Raw genomic sequence first — 27,046 nt, 5'->3', positions numbered from 1 at the left:
TATTTATGTTATTAAAATTCAAAACCTAAATTTGTTATCGATCAAAGGGACATTTTGCCGAATAACATTTCCCCAGTTATAATTTTTCAGAATTTATCGAAGAATAGATAGTAATATATGAAGGTCCGGGGTTAAAAAGGTCCACCAGCTATGTGTCAAAAACAAAAAAAGTAAAGTTAAGCTTTGTTTAACAAGGAATTGAAAAATAAAGGGAAAAAGATGTATAATCAGCTATAACCTTGATTCTTATGACTTTGCTATCTGGAGATAATCTGTAATCTTTGAAAATCCATAATAAAGGTATTTTCTTCCGTTGGTAGTTTTTTAGCATTAGTTAAAAGTGTAATTATTTTGTAAAATACATTTAAAATTAAAATAAGACATTAAACCTGTTTGCCATCTGGCATAATATCCTTATACACTTAAAATATTGATATTTTTGATTCTCTAGAAATTGTTTAGAATATACCTTACTTAGCAAAACAACGTTTGCCGGGTCAGCTAGTATATAATATAAATAATCTATACCACTTAAAAATATCTGTTCACTCACCGACCACGGTCAACCTGTAGGCAAGGCTAATTTTGGGTTCCGTGGAAACCTGGCACTCGTAGGTGCCGCTGTCTTTCGGCTGGGGTGAAGTGATACGAAGCGTCCAGTCGTCTGAACCCTCCGTGTGCAGTGATTGGAAACGCTGGTCATTCGTGTAAGTCAAGATGCCAACGGTAAGAATGTGCAAATCCCTCTTCCGAATCCAAGACACCTTGAAGGATAATAGATTAGTGTCGACTGTGAGGGGTCTCTGCCGATTAACTACTTGGCTAAATTATATATAAACACACACAAATATACATACACACACGTATATATATATATATATATATATATGTATATATATTGATTCTATCTGTTTCGACGTTGATATGTATGTGACATTATTTTTTTTGGCTAATACGTCGAATAAAAATATAAATAAAAAAATAATATTGGATTAGTTTCGACACTATGTTTGTGTCATCTTCAGCAAGTTCTGTGAATATTTATATGAAATATTAGAGAAAATACAATAAATGTAACACTAATACATTTTTTTTTCATATATATTTTTTTAACAGCAATCAGAACCTTACGTCCTATGAGCTGTTGGGCTGGAACTTCTCCTCACTTCGTATTTTTTAGATGATAACCCAATGGTTAATCCATCTATATTTGATAATTTTGTTATTAGAATTAATCTAATAGGGCTAACATTTTATTGGTGCAGCAATGCCGGGCAAGGCCTATTTTCACTTGGAAACATATTGCTATCTATATCTAAGTGAAAATTGTTGTCACTGCTGCCTGACAACAGGCTGCTCGAAGCGGGTATCGAATCCGGGACCTCTGAAACAAGTCCCGTTCGCTCTTAACCGCTTACCTAATACGGGCGAGCCCAAAAATTTAAAATATAAATATAAATAAATAAATACTTGTTAGAATTTTCCAATTTCCGAAAGATTATAATTCACAGAACTTGCTGAAGATGACACAGACATAGTGTCGAAACTAGTCCGTTAAAAAAAAAATATTTATATTTTTATTCGACGTATTGCCCAAAAAAATAATGTTATATATATATATATATATAAACTTTAGATTCTTTGATATTGAAACATATTCTTGAAATGTTTATTTGCAACAAAATAGTCAAAATATGAAGTCATAAATAATAAACTAATTATTATGTACGTTTCGACGCTGTATGTGTATCATCATTCAGAATTTTAAACAAATTCTAAATAACATTTTACAAAGTTTAAAGAAATTGTACTAGATGTATAACAAATAAAAATATCAGTACATAACAAACCAGGAAAAAACACAATGCACAAATTTTAAAAACATTGTTTAATAAATAATCAAACAAATAAAATAAAGTAATAAAATAAAAATTAAATAATAGAGTTTACTACACAATTTTATTATGTATTTCTTAGTTTATTATTTTGTTCAATTTGTTTGTTTACTGTGTATTAACTGTTACCTCATGTTGTACACAATATTAGCGACCTGTTGATTAATTATTGATTAAACAATTATCGATTAATGTGATAGTAAAAGTTTTAGTGCTAATTTAAACTATAGTTTGACCAGTCATATAGAATATTGACATATAATTCATGTTAATTATTCTCTAAATTTACATATGCTCGAATATTATTGAAAATTGTGCTGTTAAACGTTATTGTCTGATATTAGTTGATTTTTGCGGATTAACAATAATAACGTTATTAACGTAGTAATACCAACAAATAACAAAAAAACAAAACTAATGAATTTAATTTATGTAACACAAAACGCCATTCATTCAAAATCTCACATGCTAATATTTTTCCGTAATGCGATTTTATAATCATAAACATTTTAATTGGCATATAAAATTTTTATTCGATTTCAATAAAATTTCATTTTCTACGTAGTTTGTTTAATAAAAATTGACAATTCAGTGATGAACATAGTACACTCATTATTATTTTGTTTGTGACTGAAATCAACACAAAATCATTTTTGTTTTAATTTTAGTTTCAAAATTGTATAATGTAATTTTAATTTATTTTAATAATATATTTGGGGGTATAAAAATGGCAGGCATATTTGTACGAACAATTTTCACAAATTTTAAAGTTGCGCAAATTTATGCAATACGACACTGTAGTTGTGAGACAGGACGAAAAGGTAAGATGATAGATCACACATTATAAATTGACAGCATTTATGATTTAAAATTAATTATACATTTACAGTTGTAGTTATATCACATAATATATAACTATATACAATTATATGAAATGATAGAATTACATATAAAACGTTTTTAAAGCAAACTTAAAAAAACACATACCCAAATTAATAGTAAAATCAATCTTGGAATCAATCTAATTTAGATATATATGAAGAAAATGAATGAAAATTTGTTAATTTATAGTTGTTCTATGCAACTTTTGTTATGCTTCATATAAAATAATTTTACGTTTTATATTTTAGTTAATTTTATAGTAACAAGTTTAAAACAGTTTACGTTTACGTTTAAAGTGTAAAACATATTGTAAAGATACCATAAATTTGCTAATTATTATGAAATATATATATGCTAGTTTTGGTCACATCTCCGTGAAAGTTTCGTATATTATACAGATTATACTTCGTATGATATGTTCGTTATGTTTTAATACTGAATAATATTATAGATAAAAAAATTGAATAGAACTTTGCTATGCTAGATTGTACCAATGCCTCACTATTAAATAAACAAGACCTATTTCTATTCAACTCGATTTCTTCCTCCACCGCAATTTACTATAAAATATAATTTTACCTATTGAAATTGTTATCATTACTTTCGCATTTATATTATAGCAATGTTTATGTAGCACATCTGTAGTATAACCCATATGGATACAAATTAAAACTAACATTTTCAAAATATTCAAAATATAGGTGTGGTATTAGGAGTTTATACTAATGACTGCGGTAAGCCGAAACTCACACAAGCCGCCGAAAAGTTTGATTGTCGGATCGGCGGCAAATTGACACAATTACTCGATGATATCGGAGGATTAAAACTCGGAAAATCAACAGTTATGAACAATATCGATAAAGAGTTCTGGTCTGTTTGTTTAGTCGGACTAGGCGAAGAAGGAATAGGGTAAGTAGAAAAAATATTTTTTTATTCTGCTAGAAAGTAAAGCACATACTGATCGAAGTTGCATCGAACATTGACGTGGATTTTTTTGCGCCTTTCATATACATAATATTCCCATTTTGTTATGATTCTCATCACATTGTTCCATGTTGAACATTCCATTCATGGAAACCCAATATTTTTTAAAAAAATATTTTGTAGATACTGTGAAGTCGAAAGCTACGACTTAGGCAAAGAAAATGTTAGGATAGCAGCGGGAGCTGGCGCAACAAAACTTCGCAAAGAAGGTATAATATAGAAGAAACTAAAAAAACTCTCAACAATGATACTTATGTTCATTTGAATCACCTATTTCAGGAATAAATACGATCTACATTGAAGATATGTGCAATCATGCTGAGCAAGCAGCGGAAGGTGGTACTTTAGCAGTTTGGAGATTCCAAGTAAATAAAAGACTTATTAAAAATCAAATGCATATTGCAATTATATTTGTATTATCTTCTGATTAGGAAAACATGCATAAAAACAATTGGCGTCCAGTACCCAACTTGGAGTTATATGATTCGCAAGATACTTGTGGGTGGACACGCGGCATTTTCAAAGCAGAGGCCCAAAATTTGGCAAGAAAATTATGTGATATGCCAGCTAATCAATTAAACCCAACATCTTTTGCACAGGTTAAATAACTTTATAGTGACAATTTAGGAATTATGTTTACGTTAATTGATAGCGAGATAGTTGTTTGGCCATAACTTAATAGACTTATTAGACTTAACTTGATGGTTTTATATGGGAAAGATTTAGATAATAAAATAAGATAAATTCATTATTTTTATTATAAAAGGCTGCCGTTGACGCATTATGCCCATGTGGCGTTAACGTAGAAGTCCACGATAAAGATTGGATTGAAGATCAGAATATGGATACATTCTTGATGGCTGCTAAAGGCTCATGTGAACCTCCAGTATTCCTTGAATTGACATACTGTGGTGGCGGTTCAGAAAAACCAGTTGTTTTGGTTGGAACCGGATTGACATTTGACACAGGCGGATTACATTTGAAAAAATGCCATAATATGGACAAGTATCGAGCAAGTGTTGCCGGTAAGATGATTTAAAATGAGATCATTGATAGGGTTGTAGTATTAAAATTATTTTTTTTAAATAAAATCAATGTAGAGTCAAAATCAATCAGGATAAACTTAAAATTCAAACAATATTTCTAGCATATTATATCCCTTGACGCTTTTAGAGAATGATTGACAATGTCGATTACTAAATTTCATGGTACTTTAACAATGAAGTGAATCACTATTGCCAATTGGGATGCAATGCTGTAACGCTGTAATGTCGATGATGATGACCATAAATCCGCAATGTAATAGTTAATTTATGAAATCGTAATAGGTATAAATCGGTGCCATATATTCATGCGGGTGATGAATATTAAAGCGCACGAACTCATCTATTGTTAATAGTCGCTGGTGTAACTATGTTTTAATATGCCATATAGTAATGCTACATCGCCAATTGGTTGGATAAAACTTTCTTAGATCATCTTCTCTATTTTGAAAATGGCGCATTTTGAAAAGCTTTGTCCACTATTTAAACATATTACGCATATTTTTCTGATCTTAATAAATTGAGGCCAATCAGCCAATTGAAATAATTTTTATGCATGGTACGTTTTTTAAAATATTTTGTATTACAACGATTATAAAATATTTTTTTTCCAGGAGGGGCGGTCGTGGTGGCCGCGATGCGTGCAGCGGCTGCCCTATCTATACCGATAAACATAACCGGCCTGATACCCCTTTGCGAGAACATGCCCAGCGGCCTGGCCATGAAACCAGGTGATGTCGTTAAGGCACTAAATGGTCGTACCATCGTGGTACAGAACTGCGACAACGAAGGACATCTGATATTGGCCGATACTTTCATTTATGCCACCGATAAACATAAACCGCGAATGCTTATTGATATATCGACTATGACTTCTTGCATTCGAGCTGCTTTGGGCGCCGGTAAGTGAATCTTTAAAAGTATCTTTATTTATCTGGCTAATGCAATGGCATTATATGAATTTATCTCAATAGCATTATTAGTACTAACATAGTTTAGATTATAATATATTTTGCACGTTATCTTAGAACGCACTGATCAAAATGCCGAAATATGGCAACATTATATGTAAGCTTTTTAGTGAAGTAAAGTTTTGAACCCCTACTGTAACTCAACCGGGTAAAAATATCCAAAGGCGAAAGATAGATAACACCACTCTCATAAGCAATAATACCCAAAACAAACAGTTTAATATAATTTAATTTTGGGATGCTTTTATTAATCACGTGATCGATTTTTAAGGATTGTTGGTCTCGTTTCCCCCTTCGTGATACGTGGTGATATTTAAAATTAAACTTCACCCTCACCCAAGAACACATACATTTTTAGTACCTAGAAACAATGGATTTTTTTTCGAAATACAACACGTGATATCTTACTTAGCGCCCCCCCCCTAACGCGGTATTTCGTGATTTTTTTTGTCAAACCCTCTCCCTTCTAAGCCTCACGTAATTAACGATTGGTCCTTAAATAAATATTTGAAGAAACCAAAAATTGGTTCCCTTAATTCATAAACATAATTATTAGATAAGTTTGGAAAAAATGATGCCACCGAAAGCAAACAAATATGTTTAATTTTTTTCATATTTACAATCACGTAATTTATGTGTACGAGTATATTGGATTGCTATTTGGTGTGATTCTTTTGTACAAACTTTTTTATGATGAATATTTAACAAAAAAATATGTAATACAAAGGAAAAAAAACATTTAAACACATTTCACCTTTTTTAATACATCGACTATTCAAAACACTTTTCCAAGTATTTTTTGCTTGTTTTGATTTACGCAAATAAAACAAACTCGACTGTATATATAAGCGATAAATATTTGTTTGTTCTTTGGAATAAGCGAAAAACACGAAGGCAAAGGAAAATATGCTCATGACACAGATTCCAAGGGGTGATGGTCACAGCGCTGGTAATACTCTTGAAAATAAGGAGATTTAAAAAATGAGATATTTAAGTGCCACTTTTACTATAAAAATATTATTTAAGTTTAAAATAACTAAATTACAAATGACTAAAATTTACAAATGAAGAATATGTATTACATTCCTAATTCGTTAATGTTTTCAATGTGAAAACGTTGTTGAGAAGGGTAAAATAGTGATGCACTCAAATATAAATGAATATATATATATATATATATATATATATATATATATATATATATATACATATGCAAAATAATTTAATTTTTGACATATTTTTTTCACTTTCTAAATTTCGTTTGATTGTTGAATGGTGTTTGATGCTATTTTGAATAACACACATCACATGTATTTTTTTAAAAAAAGTAACCTTAGCACTTTTCAGTTATGAAATATAGTTAGTTTAGTAAAATATTATTAGCTAATATAAAAAAATTAAAAATAGTATCATTACTTAGATGAGGCATCAATATTCAATGCAAGGTATGAATTTGCCACACATAAACTTGAACCGTCAGTCACTTTATTTTCCTCTTTGATAGTATTTTAGAATTTGATCGATTTGAGTTATAAGTGTATTAAATAACAAGTTCTACCTTGTGCAATTATTTGTGAGATATCATTACTTTTTATGATTTCATAAAAAAATGTAATGGCGCTTGATGAATTTATATAATTAATTAGGGCATAGAGTATCGATATATATTTTTTGTTGCAGCATATTTTCTTATTTAATGTTATTAAAAATATATGTCAGCAACTTGATTTCTAGCTCGCTTTCTAACAAGACCGGATTTTATTTTTGTATTCGATAACTCGGCACATGTCTGATTACATTGGATTATTCGCAGGTGCCAGCGGCGTATTCGCGAATACGAACAAGTACTGGAAACTAATGCACCAAGCCAGTGCGCATTCGGGTGAGTTGTGTCATTGTTATAATATTACATCTCCCTTTTTTCGGAAAGGAGGTTTTTCGATAATAAAACAGAAGTACACACTTCGCTAGATTAAAATTTCGCCAGACGCATCCCGTCTCGAGTAGAAAATATGTCTTAAAGACGATACGACTTCTATGTCGCACGTACGGTAACGAATTACATGAAGTTTTATAATAGACGAATTGAAAAATAGTACAAAACACGCATAATTATATAAATTCGAGAGACATAAAGGATGTGGATATATCTTCGTGAATGCAATAAACATGAATTTAGCAAAGTTCATTAATATCAGCTAAACAGTGATTTTGTAATTTAACAGCTGCACGCACGAAAGTTTATGTACGAATACGTTCATATGATTATCCCTAAAAAATCTTACGTTTAGTCTTTTACAAATAAACTCACGATCATACTTCACTATGTCACATTCTCATTAGTGCATTAACTCTACCAAATCAACATACCAGGCAAATTACCGCGATTTCTGCTAATTGTGAACGGTTTGATATATTCCAGTTGGATTTGATGTGGGTTGAATGTAGATTCGCTGTATATAAATGATTCATTAACGTATTGCAAAAGGGTTACGTTTCTGCGTATGCCGGGCGCGTAAACCGATTCCAAAACTAATGAAAAACGCGCGGATTCATCCAGCTAATTGATTTGACACGTTCATCAAAAATTTACGAGGACGATCAAAGCGACTGTTGATATAATAAAATATGTAACGCTCGTTGTCAAAATTAAAAAAATTAAATTGAATAAACTAGAACTGTTGGCATCACGTGACCTTTTTTTAAATTCCATCTACGCATGTTTTGGGAACAGCACTAGCACTCACTAATTTGATGTATTTTATTAAGTAAATCTATGAAAATATACTTGTGCTATTAATAATAAATTTATGATACATGATGAAGACCTAACATTTTATTAATTTTATAACATATGCAGATACAATACAATAACAAATTTTTGCTCTAATATGCTTACTTCACACTTGCGTGAGTTTTATATCCTACCATCATTCTTTGTTTAATTATATTTTTAATTTTCAAATGCATTAACAGGGTATTCAAACGTATATACATCAGAGAGTTTTTTTAATAGACTTACTATACATATAAGGTTAAGCTAAATTCCATTAGATTGTTAGATATTTTAACAAATTATTTTGTCAGTCGTTTCTCGCGATATGAGTACTGTATATTATTTATTATTTGAATATTTAATTTAATTTTTGTTATTAATTTTTATCCAATTGCATCATGCCTGATATAAAATAAAAATAAGTGAATAGTTCAAAGTCTTAAATATACAAGTCAAATCTTTTTATTTATACTAAATATTTAGTTAAACTTTTATGGTAATTTTATTGTGTAACAACTAATACTCATAACAATTAGAAGGTATTAGCTGACTATTAGCAGATAGCAACAAAAAAGTGAAATTTAATTAAAAATAAAAAAAAATTCACATAATCTTACAAAATTTTTATTTTTCTTCTTTAATAAACTTAGGCCAGTCATCATTAATCAAATGAAAGTTTGAGAAACACTGCTCATCCTATCACATATGTGCGTTTCGAGTTTAATGATGTTGTAACCAGAGAGAGAGTTGCCGTTATAAAAGGGATTCGGCATGACCTAGGCACGGCCGATGGTCCCTGGATAGAATTTTACATGTTTTTAGGGCTGTCTACTTCGCATAAGTTTCTGAATACAATTCAGCAAGAGTTTGAATGAATAATAATTTTATAGTACTTCCGCCAAGCGACAATGGGCTTGGTAATATTGGCATGACAAGAGAATTCAACTGGCAAAAGGATGAATAAGAGTTTTAAAAGGAATTTCAGAATTTTGCAGTATAAAATTATTTATATTTTTGAGATTGCGATATAGAAAACGGTTTTGCAAGAAATGTACTAAATTATACAAATTTCAATAAATACATACACATTTTTTTATAGTAACAAAACATAAGAAATCAATAAAACATTATTTTTTAATGTTTGTTAATCAAAAACATATTGACTAAACTATCCATTAGACATAATTTATAATTCGCGTAGTTTGGGAATTTTCGTAATTGTGAACTGACTTTAGTTGCAAAATTCCATTTAATCCATCGTTCATATTTAAAACATGATTTTGGCATACCTTAGAAACAATGGGTGTATGTGTGTGTGTCTAGTATGTATGTGCGGATACAAATTTTCGTCAACGATTTCAAAAACACAAATTAATCGATTTGACTAGAAGACGTGCTGATTAGGTCCTAGGTACTTTTGGCAAAGAAAGGTCCAGCCGTTTCGGAGATACGGGGCAAAAAGTGCCAAAAATGCAATTCAGATTTTGAAGAAACTGGGTGACCGTTTTGAATGGTTCAAAAAACATGTCACTTGATTGACAGAATGAAGAATTATTTACATTTTTGAGAAGGCAGGCCAAATGCTGAGATCCTGAAAAAAGCTGAAAAATGCCATTATCATGATCATTAAAAATATGCACCAAATTTCCAGTGCAAAGGAAATATGTTAGATATATATTAAGTATATTATAATTCTGATGTAAGTTTCGGCAATATATTATTTTCGCACTTGTACAGTGTCGTGTTCCTACGCGTCAACCCTAATCCACACGACGAGTTTTTAATGAAACATTTCATACGGGAAACATAGTCGAGCGATGTCGACAATTAACTTTACGCCCCGACGACTGTGACCGCAAGCTAGTCCCAAGTCTCTCATATCAAACCAATGTTTTTGGCCGGTTTTATAGTAAACACTACTTCTAATTGTTTCTGCGTGACTGTCAAAATGTAAATACTTCTAATTTACACCTTGTGAATAAATTTTCTGGAAACGGTCTAATTATCCCAAAGTGTATTAGTATTTGTATTTTGATACAGACTCTATGCTATAATGGGTTAATAATAATATAAATTTGTGCTTAAGACTTTAAAATGTATAAAAATACTTTACTTTGATTGATGTGACCATTACTATAATTTTTCCTATCTGTAAAAATATAACGCAATTTTCTCAGATTTTGAATAAATTTTATAATAAAGCATATTACATGTAATATATTATCTGTATATCTCTTTTTGAGTTTCGCAAAGTATTATGGCACTGTGTTTCATTTTGACAAGGGACTCCATGCGCAAACGTGCAAGTAGGTACTTTTCTCCATTTATCAGGATTTTCATAACTTGTCGGATACGTTTGTTGCATGTTATTTTATGTTTGTTCACTACGTACAATCTGGGAATATTTATGTTAGAGATAAAGGATACATTGACCATATGAGCAAAATTAGAATTGTGTAGCTTCAAAATAAAAAACTGAGTTAAAAATTGCAAATAATTAACCTTGATTTGAATGTGTAGACTTATTCTGAATGAACTTGATTATAGTTTTTCATACAACAATTCAAGACATATGTGGTAGAAGTGAGTCAATATTTCATACACAGTAGTATATGTAGTGGGAGCTTTCCTGTGAGGTATACATAATTCAAATCGATGTTCCATACACGACTTATTTATAAATCTATTATATATAAATCTATTTGCAATGTTCTGTAAATCTTATAAGATTATTCTTTTTGCGAAATTATTACTAAATTTTATTTAAATTTTTTTCAAATATCGAGAATAATAAAGTTGTCTGTTATCTTAGGTGATCGAGTTTGGCGTATGCCCTTATGGAAATTCTACACAAAAGAACTCAGATCTTTACCGTCAGTCGATATTACTAACAAAGGTCACCACTACGGAGATGCTTGCATTGCTGCAGCTTTTCTTAACGAATTTGTTTGTCCCGGAATGTGCTGGCTGCATATGGATGTCACAGGTAAATACTATTAATGAAAATATTTATTAGAATAAAGCTTGTTATGCAATTATGCAAAATATTTAATATTTCTATAACCTCAGCCTATTTTCTAGAAGTATTACTGAAGCTCTAACCTCAACACTCACATTTATCAATAAAATATCTATCGTGTATAAATTTGACATAATAAATTTATTTTCCCAGCAAACCGAACATATGATTCAATATTTCAGGTGTAAGCGTTTTGCCCAGAGCGCCACAGTTTTCGTACTTGAGCGTCGGTCGCATGACTGGTCGTCCCACGAGGACCATCATACAATTCCTTAGCATGCTCGCTTGCGAAGACAAAAGCAAAAAGGATAAGTGCTAGACGACCGAAAGATTTCCGTAAACAGTGTCAAAGTGAAAACAGATAAATTTACAGATATTAATCAAATGCTTCATCGTCCTATACCCCGAGTCATATAGTTTTTTTAGTCCAATTTTTCCTATAAAGAGCGCAAAATGTTTGTTTGGATATCGAGTATATACTTTTTTATATAAAGTTTAGATTTTTTGGAACATGTACTTTTATATTTATATTTTAATGTTTACCTTCGAATATATATTATTTAAATTCAAAAAATATTTCATTAATATATAATGGGCCAGCGGTGGCGATATCGGTTAGAGCGCGGGCTAGCAGCAACTAGTTTTGGGTTCCCTGGTTCGATTTCCGATATCGCCGTAGCCCGACATCAGGCAACTTTGATGTCAAATTTCCACTTGTGGTTATAGTTGATATAACTGCCAGTGGAAATTGTCTCTTGTGGACATAGTTGCATCACTCAATCATATGTAAAATATTAGACGTAAGAGCTAATATATAATAAATCCACACATAAGAGAATGGTTAACCGATGGGTTGCCTCTCATAATACCTTAGATCGTAAGCGTTGAACCAAACAGCTTATAGAACATATAAATAGTAAGAGTTCTGATTGCTGTTGTAACAATAATTAAAAAAAATTAATATATTATAATAACTCAATATAATTTTGCATTAAATAAAAAAGGACAAAGATATAATATAGAGTTTTAAAAGATATACTTTGAAGTATGAGAAATATATTAATCAATATCATATAATATTCTGGTCTAGAATTAAAAAAAAATTGATTTGGTTTATTTTTTATATTTTCAAAGTAGAGATATAGCTTTACTTTGATAATACTCCTGTTTCCTTCCTCTGCAAAACTTTTTCCTCAAAACTGTCTTTTTCGATACGATACCCACGATTTCACAACTTCTACTGAACCGATATACTTGGATATTTCACAGTCCTTTTTATAGACTTTTCCTCTTCAGTATGAACTACGCTAATCTTAAAATTCCGATTTTAACTATTTTAGAAAAAAATAAGAATATCTAAAGAAGCCCGGCGCAATGTTTGTTAAAAGTAATTAATTATACTACACACGAACAATCTATTACCCCGAAGGACCAGATATAATTTATTATTAAAATGGCTATATCAGACCTTTAAAATAGGTGATTCTAAAAAAATATGAAAGTTTGGTTATTAATAGTATACATTTGCGAGATGTTTAAGGTTCAAGATTTATGTACAGAATGATTAAATTTCTTATAACTAGCTTGGTTAGTACTTATGCTAAGTTAGGAGATTTATTTTGTTAATGTCAGGTAGAAGAAGATAGATGTATGAAATTTGTAAGGCTTGAACAATATCAAAAAAATTGTAATTTGTATTTTTCAGACAATAGCTAATCTGTGAAAAAACATTTTTTAACTTTCCCGTAGTTAATACGATAGCATTCAGATTCATTTTTTTTCATCTTCTTCATCAGATTATTTAGAGGGATGGCCAGATGCCAATTTTTTGAGACCTTTAGGTCTTTAGCTCACCTTTTACAATTAAATCTTTATGACTGTTTTTAATTTTTTTTTCTAAATTCTCAAATCAATCATTAATAACTTGCGTAAAATTTATGTCTCTTACCAAATACTCTCTAAAATACTACTACAATAATTTCATCTTAAAAAAGATTGCTTATAAACTTCGAAATTTCAGATATATTTTAAAGAACTATATATATAATTGCATATGTTCTGCTTACGACTTTGAGCAAATAACTAACATCAGTAATATTAATATGCATCAAATCACAGTAATTACCATAATGTAAATATGTTTGCAAACACCTAAGTTTAGCAAACATCGTGTCTGCAAAACGCAATTACATATCATGAATAATTATCGTTACTTAATGTAAAACGCTTTGAATATTTTAGTTCTGAAATCGAACCCATGGAAAAATAAGGTATTTTATCTCATTTATTTTTATTGCTTGAAAAATATACAACCTCTAACAATAAATTCGTATATAAATATTTGACACAAAATCGTTAAAAATTCGACCATAGATCAATAACACATGAATGACAGTGACGGATGAGTGTAATTAAAAAACATTCTCAATTCACGAAATTAAATCAGTACGACAAGTTGAAATTACTTTTATATAGATTTTGTGCATTCATGTTTCGCATTTGCGTCATGAGCACTAAACGTATATCAATCGTCGCATGAAACGTTGTCGAATGTTAATGGAAATGAGCCATGGCGCAGGGAAATGATGCATACCAATAGCTTTCGATTTTGTAGGGTTGACAAAATTCATATTAATGATTTATTTACAACAATATTATATTTGGGAAAATTAAATAACGTAGATAATTATACATTTGAAAATTTATTTTTGTTGCTCTTCTTAGATCGTGTTACAATATCTAGTCTTTGATTATAAAAATAATGATTAATGCAAAATTTATACAAAAAAGTACAATTTCCATAAATTTAATTATAAATATAATAATTTTTTTATTAGATTTTTTGCATTTAACAAGTTCACATCCACATTTCAATCGAATTATATAAACAATATTATATTTTGCATTGCTTTTGACATGATATCAACTACTTAGTTTTGGAATTTCAATTATTTATCATCCCGTTTCGAGCAGCCTGATGTCAAGCAGTAGTGACATCGGTTTTCGCGTGGAAATATAGATAGCAATATGTTTTGAAGTGAAAATAGCCTTCAATTAGCATTGCTGCATTAAATAAGTCATCACTCATAGTTAACACTATTAGAGAAATTGATATACCTCAAACTTTCCTCTTACAAATTGATCACAGAGATGAGACAACTGTTTGGGTTGCCATCTATAATAAAGCTACGTAGTTAGTAAGTAAGCTCATGGAAGTTCTGATCGCTGCTCAAACAACAGGTGGATATCATTATTTCTTAGTTATTTATCACTAAAATACCTAAGTTATAAAAATAATTTTATCAAACAATAGCTTACAAAGTTCGGAGCTTTAGATCTACTTTCAACCTTCTAAAAGTTCAATTTGGAGCATAGTGGTCAAGATTTTACCAGAGCTTTCTGTACTTAAACCAAGACCCTTTGGGGTAGAGGGTGAGCATATAAATACTTATACTTTATTATAAGTTAATGATATAGTAAAAGAAATGGGAGAAGAAGCATGTAATAAATCAAAGAACAATATATATTGCAAAATTAATGATTGTTTTTATTCACTTCTTTATTGTGACGGGATAATTCTTACGCTAAATAATTAATTAAACCAAGTGATCCACATCAAATAGAGGGTAAAGTGGAGACAAATATTGGAATTTTTGAAAAATATTGAAATTTTAAAGTTTCATAAGAAATGAAGATAACGAACTGCATGATTTAGTTAATTAATTATTGTTTGTTCAGCTTTAAAATTGTGCAACGATGATTAATGGACTAATATCTAATTGAGTCTTCAGGAAGGATTATAAATAAGGTGACCATACGTCCCGGATTCTACCTTGTGCCTCAGTAATTGTAAAAGCAATATTTGTCCTAGATTTAGATCTTTTGTCCCGGTTTTTCGAAAATTAACAAAAATTATGAAAACAAACAAACAAGTGCTAATTGTTTTAAATTAATTAAGAAGAAAATTTGATAGAAGTTTAAGCATAGCTTAAAAGCAAAAAAAAAAACAAAAGTGCGCAATTTTGATTAATAAAAATGATATCCTTACAAACGAATAAGTGCTACTTTTTTATATTAATCATGAAGAAAATTTAGTAGAAGTTTGAGCAAAGCTCAATTATGAAAACAAACGAATAAGTGCTACTTTTTATATTAATCATAAAAAAAAATTTAATAGAAGTTTAAGCAAAGCTCAAAAGCAAAAAAAACAAAAGTGCGCAATTTTAATTAATAAAAAATGATGTCCGTACAAATGAATAAGTGCTACTTTTTTATATTAATCATAGAGAAAATGTAATAGAAGTTTAAGCAAAGCTCAAAAGCACAAAAAAAACAAAAGTGCGCAATTTTGATTAATAAATAATGAATTCTTAAATAGCATTTGCTACTTTAAAGACCCCCCCCCCTTCCGTCCCGGATTAACATAACTAAAAATTGCCGTCCCGGTTTTGATTTAAAAAAATATGGTCACCACATTATAGAGTATCTGATTAAAAAGTTTTACAAAAACCGATATTGTTGATACAAATTATAACTAATACCATAATTATTTTATCCAAGTTATCTGTTATCAACTTACCGCCCTGTCGCCGAGGTTTCGAACTCTGCAGTGGAGCAATGCAGCTTGTCCTGCTGTCGCTGTCACATCCCGCCGCGTCGCGTTGTCGAAATAGGGCTGGGCGAATGTGGCTTCCCAATATGTCAGCGTGTCACCGCCGCGCGATTCGCTGCCTGTGGAATAAAATCATAAAATAAATTATTAGACTGTTTAGGATAAAATATATAGAAATATATACAATTATGGGTAATAACAAGATATGATATACAGGTAACCCCCGCATAACACGGTACTTCTATAACATGGATTCGCTCTAACACGGTTTAAGAATTGAGACCATCCCCCTCGTAACACGGTTTAAAAATTAAGGAGAGTTTTAGTAAAATAAGAAATATATTAAAACCTATGAGAAGCAAACATTATTTAATCTAAAACTAGTAAAATCGCCATACAATAGCTTAATAAATGTAATGAAACTAGTGCAAAAGATAACTATTATATTATTAGAGCGCGTACGTTCCATCGAAAAAAATTTTCTAGGATTATCCGAAAAAAATGAGCATAAAAGTTTAATAAAGATTACTTTATATGTGTAATATATAAATATCATTTTGCTAAAAGCAAGAAATCGCAAATATAATTTTTTTTGCAAAAAATAATGCTCGGATCTGGACGTAGTATAGAAAACTGCTCAGGGTTTGAGGATATCTTTCAAAAAAAGGATCATGTTGGATAGCACTTACTTGTTAATTATTACGAAAAAAATCATATAATTCAAGTAATGCATATTACTTTTTCAAAAAAATGCAACACTATTTATTATAAAAACAAGATATGTAGCACGTTTTTTTGAATTCTTAGAACGTAACCCCTCTTTTTGTACTAGTTCTTTGTCCCTTATAACACGGATTCGCATAACACGCTAGTTTTCTGGAACGTAACTACCGTGTTGTACGGGGGTTACCTGTACATCTTGCCTTGTACAATATTGTATATATCTTATTCAAATAATGTATACAAATGCAATAAGAATGTATAAAAGAGGTGAGGCAAAACTAGGATAAATTTGTTTTAATAAGATGTATAATGAAGAATTTGATGTGATGATTTTAGTTCTATTCTTACCTTTATGACGAAGAAGTTCACTTTGTTGGTTGTGGTTCCAAAAGACTTGATATGCTTATCAATACCACATGGTTTTTACGTGCGTGCACAAAGCATGCTTTTTATAATATATATATATATATATATATATATATATATATAATTGTATACAAAGTACATGTACACTATAAAATAAAACATGCCTTTACTCCGGTGCGTGTTTGCAAAAAGCCATCAGTGAAAAAGTTTTATAACCCTTATAAAGTACTTCTCGGCATGTTCTAACACATGTAACAAGCTCTTGACTTCATTCTTGTTTTATGTTTTTTGATTGTATATTTATTTTATAAAGTCACACAGCACCATTTGAAAGAGATATATAGTAGTTTCACTCGATTTGAGTAACTTGATAATGTAGTGCAATATATTTTAATTTGATATAAATGAGTATCAAAATATATGAAACTTTATCGTCTTTTAGATTAAAAATTAAAACACATTCTGAAAATAATTATTAAGAATGTTTTTTTACTTATTATGGAAGTCCAACGATATTTTTTTATATCTAACTAACCACAATATATTTTTTTCTGTTCTATACAGATAAATTGTTTACACAAATTATTGGTAATCAATATTTATTTAATACTTATTTATTTAACCATTGTTCTCCTATCTTTTGGGTTTTGATTTTCAATACCAACACTCTTGACCTATAGATTATGATATAATTTGATTGTTGAAACTTGCAGTGTATAAACAAATTTAACTATTGCTATATATAGCAAAATTATATTTTGCAAAAACATACATTATAAATACTACTAATTTTAAATATTAGTATAAAATATAAACAAATTACAACAGTTTACTTTGAAAAGAAAATCCTATTTAGAAGACTTTTATAAAAACATTATTCCTCACGATGAAATAGTTCGAGTATCTCTTGGAATCCTGTTTCTAAATAATCACATACTATCTAATTACACAAAATACTATTGTCTAATGTGTAATAGTGAAACATTTAATATTGATATATTCGTCGTTCATATGACCAATGTACCATAAACCCTATTTGACTTATGCATACGAGGCAAAGTTCTGAGTTAATTAAATGCATGGATACGTCATCGGTTAGTGTCCGGCGCCGGACAGATTAATATATATTATACATCCTAGGCATAATTTAATTCCGACAAGCATATAGTACAAGACACACATGACATAGTAAACAGAAAATGTTAAACTGATATCTAATTTTATTGAGAGTTCTGCTAATATAGTACAAATCAAAGGAGTGAAAGAAAAAACCTGATAAAAGAAATTTAAATTAAATTTTGAGTATTAGTATTATTTAGTTTGAATTATTACCAATTTACCAAACCATAGATGTAAATTAATCTTCTGCCTCATGATTTGTTGTATCAAATTTTGAAATGCAATTTATTCACTAATAATAACAGCAAATTACTATTCCAAAACCTTATTACATTAAATTTGTGATCATCGAACGCTTCATGTATAAATAATGAAATAAATCATATCAAATAACGAATATTGAGTTGATAAAACATTGCACCTAATTAATATATTTGTATGATATGCAAGAAATCGTAAGACTCTGTTTATACAAACCAATAATATATTAATAATAAAACCTAATTACCTACACAATTATTTCTATCTCTCCTTAATTCAATATCCGTTTGTTTTGTAATACTATATTATATAATAATCTCTTCATCATATCTGATGTCCTAAATAAATTATTATTTGCCGTATTCACTAATTCCTATTTTTTGCGTATACTAACTATAACATGATGAATAATACAGATTATTCATAAATTCTTGATGAGAGCACGATATCGTATATCGAACAGAATGCGATTACGAAAAAAAAAATTATATTTGTTCGGAGTTATCGTAGAAATCAATCTATATAAACATAGCCAAATCGGCTTTATAAAAATTTTCCATTTGCACAGTTGAATCAATTGACTCGAGAAAATGGTAGATAAAAAAAGAAATATATTTTAACAATTTAAATAACAACATGAAAATATATAGGTATGGTTATACATACATACTCATATAATTATTTCAGGCTATCCTTTTTTTGAACAATCGAATAAGAAAGTCTTATACAATTCAATCAATAAACATGTAGCTATAGCAATAAGAATTTAACCAGCAATACTACTGTATTTCTTTGAAATATGTTCTTTATCGCTAAGTATATTTAGAGAACTTTTTATGGAAAACTTTGTTCTACGAGCGACTACGATGTCGCAGCTCTTAGGTTCAATATAATTGGACACCAAGGATATAAACAGAGAATAATAGCGTAGCAATTATTCTGCAAAAAAGGATTCGAATAATCGCCTTATCTCCGTAGAGAATTGCGGCTTACGAATACAACATCGCTACAGTTGCAATAAAAATATATGAAACAATCCACTACACTATGGTAATAATCTACCAAACGAGAATTTCAAATACACAACGGAATACCAATATATTATTTTCCATTTTTTATCCAGTCCAGAGAATTGTACCGATAAATCACATATGCGCGCTTGTTTGTCGATTCCACTATTCATTATATGCTAATTTTGTATGTGTATAAAATTAAATTTTGGTTTGTTTTTCAAATGAATCGCGTACTGTATCTGCATTCACATTGCGCCCAGATAATTCTTTTAATTGTACGTAACGCATTTTTATAATTACCACACATTATTCTAAATGCGGATAATGAGTTGAACAGAAATAATGAACAATTAAAACGGACGTAAAATTAAATAAAATCATCACAATCGATGCGTTATAAATAAAATTTGCTTTATTTTTTCCCGGTGTGTATCTCATGATTTTTAAATACTCTCACTCATAATTAAAAATAAAATATAAAAAGAGCTTGATTAGCAAACTTCTTACAGACTTGTTTTTGCAGCTCATTTATATTACTTGCGCATGAATTAGTACTTTGGCGCCTTTTTGCATAGTAAAAATATCACGATTTCATAAGCATCGGACAGTGGATCAAAGAAATTATAAATAACAGAAAAAATCTAATCACGAAATAGGCATTGAGAAGTTTCAGTTCATTAGAAATATCTCTGGTAGCTTTAATTATAACATCATGGAAATTGGCTTATGTGAAGTGTGAAGTGTGCAAATTGGTATAATAACTGGGTGTATTTTCTACTAATTTATATCTTTTATACAATATATGCTAGGCTATGCTATTTCGAATGATATTTGATATAGTAAAAGCATTCACAAAGTTTAACACAGAAATTCATGATATTTATTTTATGAAGCTTATTTGAATTTGTAAATCAGTTCATGTGAAAACTAATGGTTTTCAGATCGAAAATTCACAATATATAACTAAATTGGAAATAACATTCGTAACAAATTGAAAATGTCAAATAATTCATTATAACGAGAAATATTTTTTAGAAAATAACTTTTTCTGTTAAAATTGACTAAATTATTTTGTCTGAATCAAATGCTACATAAATGATTCTATTTTAATTGTTTTCCATAATACAATTATTCAAGGGAACGTTTTCGCGACACTAATTCGCACCGCGGGAAGTTTAGTCCTGCCGTTTCCCTAATGACCGATAAAGCATTACCTACCGGCAACGGAGGGTGGTTTTAAGAAGTCTTCTTAAGGCAAACTTTTTGGGTTCAGTAAGCTCGAGGTTTTGGAAAATCCCAGAAAGAATGAGATACCGGGTATATTCATTACTTATTTTATATTCATAATGACCGTAAAGATAATCAGTCTATTACCCTTCTTTGTTTCGGTTTGAAATTGTTTCGGTCCAACTCAGAGGAAAAGGAATTTCCAAGTACGATAGGGAGAGCTTTGAAATTAAAACAAGTGGTTTTCTTGTTGTGTGTTTACTTGCTTGGATGTATAACTTTGCAAATACTTCAGCAGAGAGATCGATATTAAATTTCGAAGTAAAGTTTATATAGAGTTGAGATGAAGATAGAAAATTTTATGAATGTAACTCAGGAATTCTAATTATGTTGCTTCAGAATATATAGATTATTATTGCTTTTATTATAATTTCATTTGTTTCATTTTCTAGATATAATGATACATTTTATTAACTATGATATTGCATCAAAATATAGGTCAAATCCAGCAGCACTTATAAATATCTTCATGACTTCTCGCATTAGGTTATTTTATTTTCGTAACGATTCATTTTAAATACACGCAATATTTGTTTTCACAAAATAATTACTTTTTTTCTGCATATTGCAAATATCATGAATAATGTGCATTTTTGTCATTACGTCTCATATGCGTCTCATGTACATGTATTTTACATGAGGATTAAAAATTAATGAGAAACAATATTCATAAATAATATATATTAACAATGAGTTTCATTGCGTAAAAATCTATTATTTTTTAATTTCTTACGCAAATCTTACTTTATATTATTTTGCATCAATTTGTTCATTCATTTACGTTGAATGTTCAATTTATATTTTCCTTAATTAAACCTTGTTTATTTTTCTCATTTTTATAATAAAACCCTCGTTCTATGCTTTCATTTCGTTATGAATTTAGTTTTTTTGCTGGTCGTGAGATCAGTCGAGCGTTTAAAAATCTTTTGAAAACGTTGGCAGAGTTAAAAAGGCAATGCATTTAATATGATGGAAATACGCAAAACTCATTCAATTCCAAATGTTGCGGAAGGAGAAAAGCGTTAGCTGCAAACAACCGCCTTGTCATGTGTTAAAATGTTTCAGTTCAGAAAACAGCTATGGACTTTAGTTGTACTTACCTAAACTGCATTTTGTATAAATTAATAACAAGGAAGAAATGAAAGACTTGAGAGTAATTATAAAAAATCCGAAACCCTCGACTGTATACAGAGTATAATCAACGGAATTAATGAACGAAACACGTAATTTTTTTTAGGCTTGAAATTTACTGTATATGACAGGATTATTACTAAAATTTTCAATCGAAATAATATGTTCTCTCAACGCGTTTGACATCTTTGTTATTATAAGTATCGCATATAATCATATAAAGTACTTAAACTTTCACTTACATCACAAAAATTATTAATTCAACTCCACATTTTTATAACTTTTTTTATGGAATTTATATATGAAATACGTTTCATAGTGAGATTATATTTCATACATAATTATTCAGATACCAACAACCAAACTATTTTAACATGCAAAACATTATTTCAATATCATTCAGAGACATACACTACATTTTTTTTTCAATATAGCTTTTTTGGCGTCACGCATTTGTAATAAATTGTGTGTTATCATATATAGAATATCATAACTGAACTTTTGTTAAGAATATAATTATTTTGAAAATCAAGAGCATGAGATTAAATTACTTAATAAAAGCTTCTGAGAGAATCACAAGCATTTTGGAGATTTTAGAAAAAGGTTCAATAAAAATTCAAGAATTCAACTTGACGATTTGATTATAGCCTCTAACGCCAGTGTTGTAAATTGACTTTCAACACCAGCATGAAGTCAAAAACTTGATGTAAACACAGTTCGAAAATATTAATAAAAATGAGAATCGACAATTTTTTATACATGTAGTTTCTACAGCAATCGGAACTATTATGTGTTCTGAAAGCTGTACTGAACACTGTTTGTTACTAGGCCGTTGTTGTTGATGGGCAATCTATTGATTGTCCTCACTCTATCTGAGGTATAGTTGTAATTTTTATACTGAACACTATTAGAAGACAATCCCTCGGTCGTCATTTTAATATGGGTATTGCAGCAATGCCGGATTAAGAGATATTTTTACTTCTCTCTTTATAAGTGAAAACCCTTGTCACTACTGCTTAAAGTTTATACAAAAACCGACATTTCAGAAAACCGGTTTTCGAATTTTAATTTTACTAAAAAACCGGTTTTAACCAGTTTTCGAATTTTATATAGAAAATAATTTTTTGTTTTTTTTAATTTTTTAAAATTAATATATACCCTGGTATAAAAATCGTAATTAATATATACCGATTTTGTCATATTGCTATAAAATAAAAACTAGTGGGGTGGGTGGCATCGTGCCTTAAGGCAAATTGCTGGAACTTCCCGTACCGTAACGAAATGTTCGAGGAATAATGAATGTTTTCAAATAGATTATTAAAAATTAATATTGTAACATTGTCTAATATTTATAAGAATTATATAAACTGAATTGCAGAGTTGAAATTATTTGTTTAAAGTATATTAGAACTATAGTCAGAATTAAAAATAAAATCTGAATTATTTTCGATATACAAAAAATTAAAAAAAAAAAAAAAAAAAAAAAAAAAAAAAATGGTACAAAATTTTTTTTTCCAAAATCAATTATTTTGTTAAGACAAGCAGAAAGTTCTTTGAATCAATTGAATCGGACGCTTAGTTCTCTCAAAAACTGCCATTTTTTGTACATTTAGCTCTGTATCTCCGAAATGGCTGGGCCTGCCTTTGCGAAAAACTAATAACCCTTTCTCCCAATCATTACTAATGGAATGTTTTTTAGATAATTCAAATCGGATGCTCCGTTCTCTCAAAAACTCGATTTCTATTTTCTGCACTCTTTGCTCCTTATCTCCGTAACTGCTGGACCTGTCTTTGCCAAAAACTAATCAGCTCTTCTCCTTATTAATAGGAATCGAATGTTTTTTAAACCATTCAAATCGGTTGATCCGTACGCCCGAAAACGTGGACGAAAATTTGTATCCATACATACATACACACACACACACACACACACACACACACACACACACACACACACACATCCATTTTTTCTGAGGTATGCCAAAACGTTCAGAAACCTTCAAAACGTCGAGAAATGTAAAAATTTTCAATTCCGATTTTCGGCCCATTACAATAACTTACCCTACGGGAAGTTAACTAGTATTCGGAAGGGTCTAAAAATTCAGTGGCGATTTATTAAAGTCATAATGTACTATTTGAAGATAAGTCAAATCAGAGAAACTTTGATTTTTACCCGAAAAATTTCCCAATGTCACAATGTCTCCGCCCCATTGCGAGAATTCTCGATTTTGTCAGATTGCTATGTGTTTTCTGGTAATATTAGAAATTCAAATAAAGCAGCTTAACAAAGAATGATGAAAGCTGCAAATCGCACATTAGCTAAAGATTTTATTAGAGCCAGGTTCAGCACAAGGGGTGTATATTTCGCCGCGTATGATAAACGTGCACTAAGCACGGACTTCAAAAGCAGCAAGTATTATTCTTCGTCCATTTTTCTCCTATCGAGAGCAAACGATCGAATTCTCGTAGCTCTTGCACTTTCTGTGAAGTGCTTTACGATGACTGTAACGCTGCACGCTGCCGATCGCTCGTTAAAACAACAGTAAAAATAAAGGAGGTAAAATAGCACAAAAGTTTCTAAAACGAACGGTCAGCAAGGAATAGTAAACCCGGCAAGGATTGATAGGTCTAACAAAGCTTTAACACACCTGCCGTAAAAGTTTAAATATTTCTGAAACGAGATCAACCATTACTATTTCATTCTCTGCTACCTTTATAGACAAAAAATCTAGTAAATGATTTATACACCTAATTATATAGTTGTTTAATTATTTTATTATTCTCAATACGTTACAACATTATAATAGTATTCCTAGATATTACAAAAAAAATTATGTAACGCTCTTTGCACATAATATATATATATATATATATATATATATATATATATACTAGTTGACCTGGCAAACGTTGTTTTGCTAAGTAAGGTATATTCTAAACAATTTCTAGAGAATCAAAAATATTAATACTTTAAGTGTATATAAGGATGTGTTGTTTCAATGCTATATACAATGAGATATTATAGGAACAATAAACCCCATTAGTTTGTCTATATTATGTCAATACAATCAAACTTGAAGTTTGATACACTTTCTATATATAGTAAACATGGTATAATCCAATCCAAGTCTTTTTTGGTTTTTCGACTTATTGATTACGTTTCAAGTTTTTCAGATTCTTTTTGGATTCTGGATTTAGTGTATAATTGTAAATAATACTACTAAACTTATACAAAATTTGCAAATTCCTGCGAAGAGAAATAAAAAATAATTAAGTATTTCTTCTTAGAGCTGCTTTTTGAAAAGTTTCAAGTAATATTCGATGAATTAAAGTTAATTTAATTTAAAATATATATGTAGAGCAGGGCGAGGCACAGAAGTCCAAATTGACTGTGAGCAAATATAATTGTTATGGTTTTCACAATATAGTTTATATCACAACAAATAACAAATTTCAAACGAATAATTATCTGACTATGTTCAGTAAAACTGCCTTCTACTTTATCACTGTAGAAATGTGCTTTATATTTTTATGTCTTTTTATGTCTTTCAAAAATTTGTTATCTAGACTTTTTTACCCTAAAGACGGGGTAACTCGAAACGGCCAGGTGGCAAACAGGTTTAAAGTCTTATTTTAATTTTAAAAGATTTTACAGAATGATTACATTTTTAACTAATGCTAAAAAACTACCAATGGAAGAAAATACTTTTATTGTGGATTTTTAAAGATTACCGTTTATTTCCCGATAGCAAAGCCGTAAGAATCAAGGTTATAGCTGGTTATACATCTTTTTTCCTCTACTTCCAAATATTTTTGTTAAACAATGCTTAACTTTACTGGTTTTTGACACATCGGTGATGGACCTTTTTAACCTCGAACCTTCATATATTACTATCTTATTCTTCGATAAATTCTGGGAAATTATAAGTGGGAAAATGTTATTCGACAAAATAACCATTTGATCGATACCAAATTTAGGTTCTGAATTTAAATAACTTAAATTAAAATAATATAACTTAGAAAATGTTTTATATATACCAATGAGTATATAATTATACAAATGAGATCTTTCCGAGCACCGGGTTTGAGAAAAATATGCCAAAAAGTGCATTTTTATATTAACATTTAAAAAATGTTGATGTTTTGAGTTTCTAGTAACACTTGCGGACCGTTTAATAACGTTTTTGTGTATAAATAAAACTACAAACCAAACTACTTACTACAATTTATTCATAATTAAATAATATTCACGTAAAATTGAACATCATCTGTCAAAAACGTTTGACATTTCACGTATTAGCCACCGTCCATTGTTTTATTGAAATCACTCTCCTACAAAAAATTTCAAATGAAAAATGTAAAGTTTCTGCGCGATTTTGAAATAATATCTCGCCTTTCCGACAACCTACTGATTAGCACAAATTTTTTAAGACTAAAACTGTCGAAATCGGTTTAGCCGTTTTCGAGTTTTACTAAGACATTTGAAACAGAGCTTCATTTTTATATATAAAATTGAAGTAATTATGATAACCAACACTTGACAAAATTTTAAAATTGATTTGTATGGTTTGCCATACATTACATTATGCAAATAAGTGTAATATTACACGCCGACTGAATAAATATTTGAAATAACGCTCATGATTATTAAAATGTAATTTCGAATGGCAAAAATAATTATCTGTGGTGGAAATAATAACATTCTATGTAAATATTTGTATTTAAATTATTGTTGCGCATGTGAAATACAACTTTATAAAATGTGTAAGTAACTTATATATTTGACAATTTATTCGTTACATTTTCGCCAAAAAGAGATATATTTTATACAGATACATAACATTCTTCTCCTTAACTCTAACACACAAGTTTTCTGTTGTAAATCATAGAGCAAAAGTACTTTCTGATTGAAAAACTTCTGTATCGCGGTTGCGCACAATTTTCAATCTGCAGGTCGCAAGCCG

General features: G+C 29.6%; 1 protein-coding gene across 1 annotated transcript in view; it reads right to left on the bottom strand.

Moving 5' to 3' along the window:
• LOC113373335 (hemicentin-2-like) overlaps positions 1-27,046 on the bottom strand; it is a 283,752-nt gene that overhangs the window by 5,345 nt on the left and 251,361 nt on the right. The window contains exons 2-3 of the mRNA XM_026613647.1: positions 16,150-16,301; positions 554-764 (exon numbers count right to left, since the gene is read on the bottom strand). Coding sequence (XP_026469432.1) covers positions 554-764; positions 16,150-16,301 — 363 coding nt within the window. The remainder of the gene's footprint in view (positions 1-553; positions 765-16,149; positions 16,302-27,046) is intronic.

This window comes from Ctenocephalides felis, unplaced genomic scaffold (genome assembly GCF_003426905.1).
Source record: "Ctenocephalides felis isolate EL2017-DRISC unplaced genomic scaffold, ASM342690v1 CF-g0.4_SCAFFOLD_00845, whole genome shotgun sequence".
In the NCBI taxonomy this organism is placed as follows: Eukaryota; Metazoa; Arthropoda; class Insecta; order Siphonaptera; family Pulicidae; genus Ctenocephalides; species Ctenocephalides felis.
The sequence above is the reverse complement of the archived record's forward strand: the minus strand, read 5'-3'. Positions and strand labels throughout refer to the sequence as shown.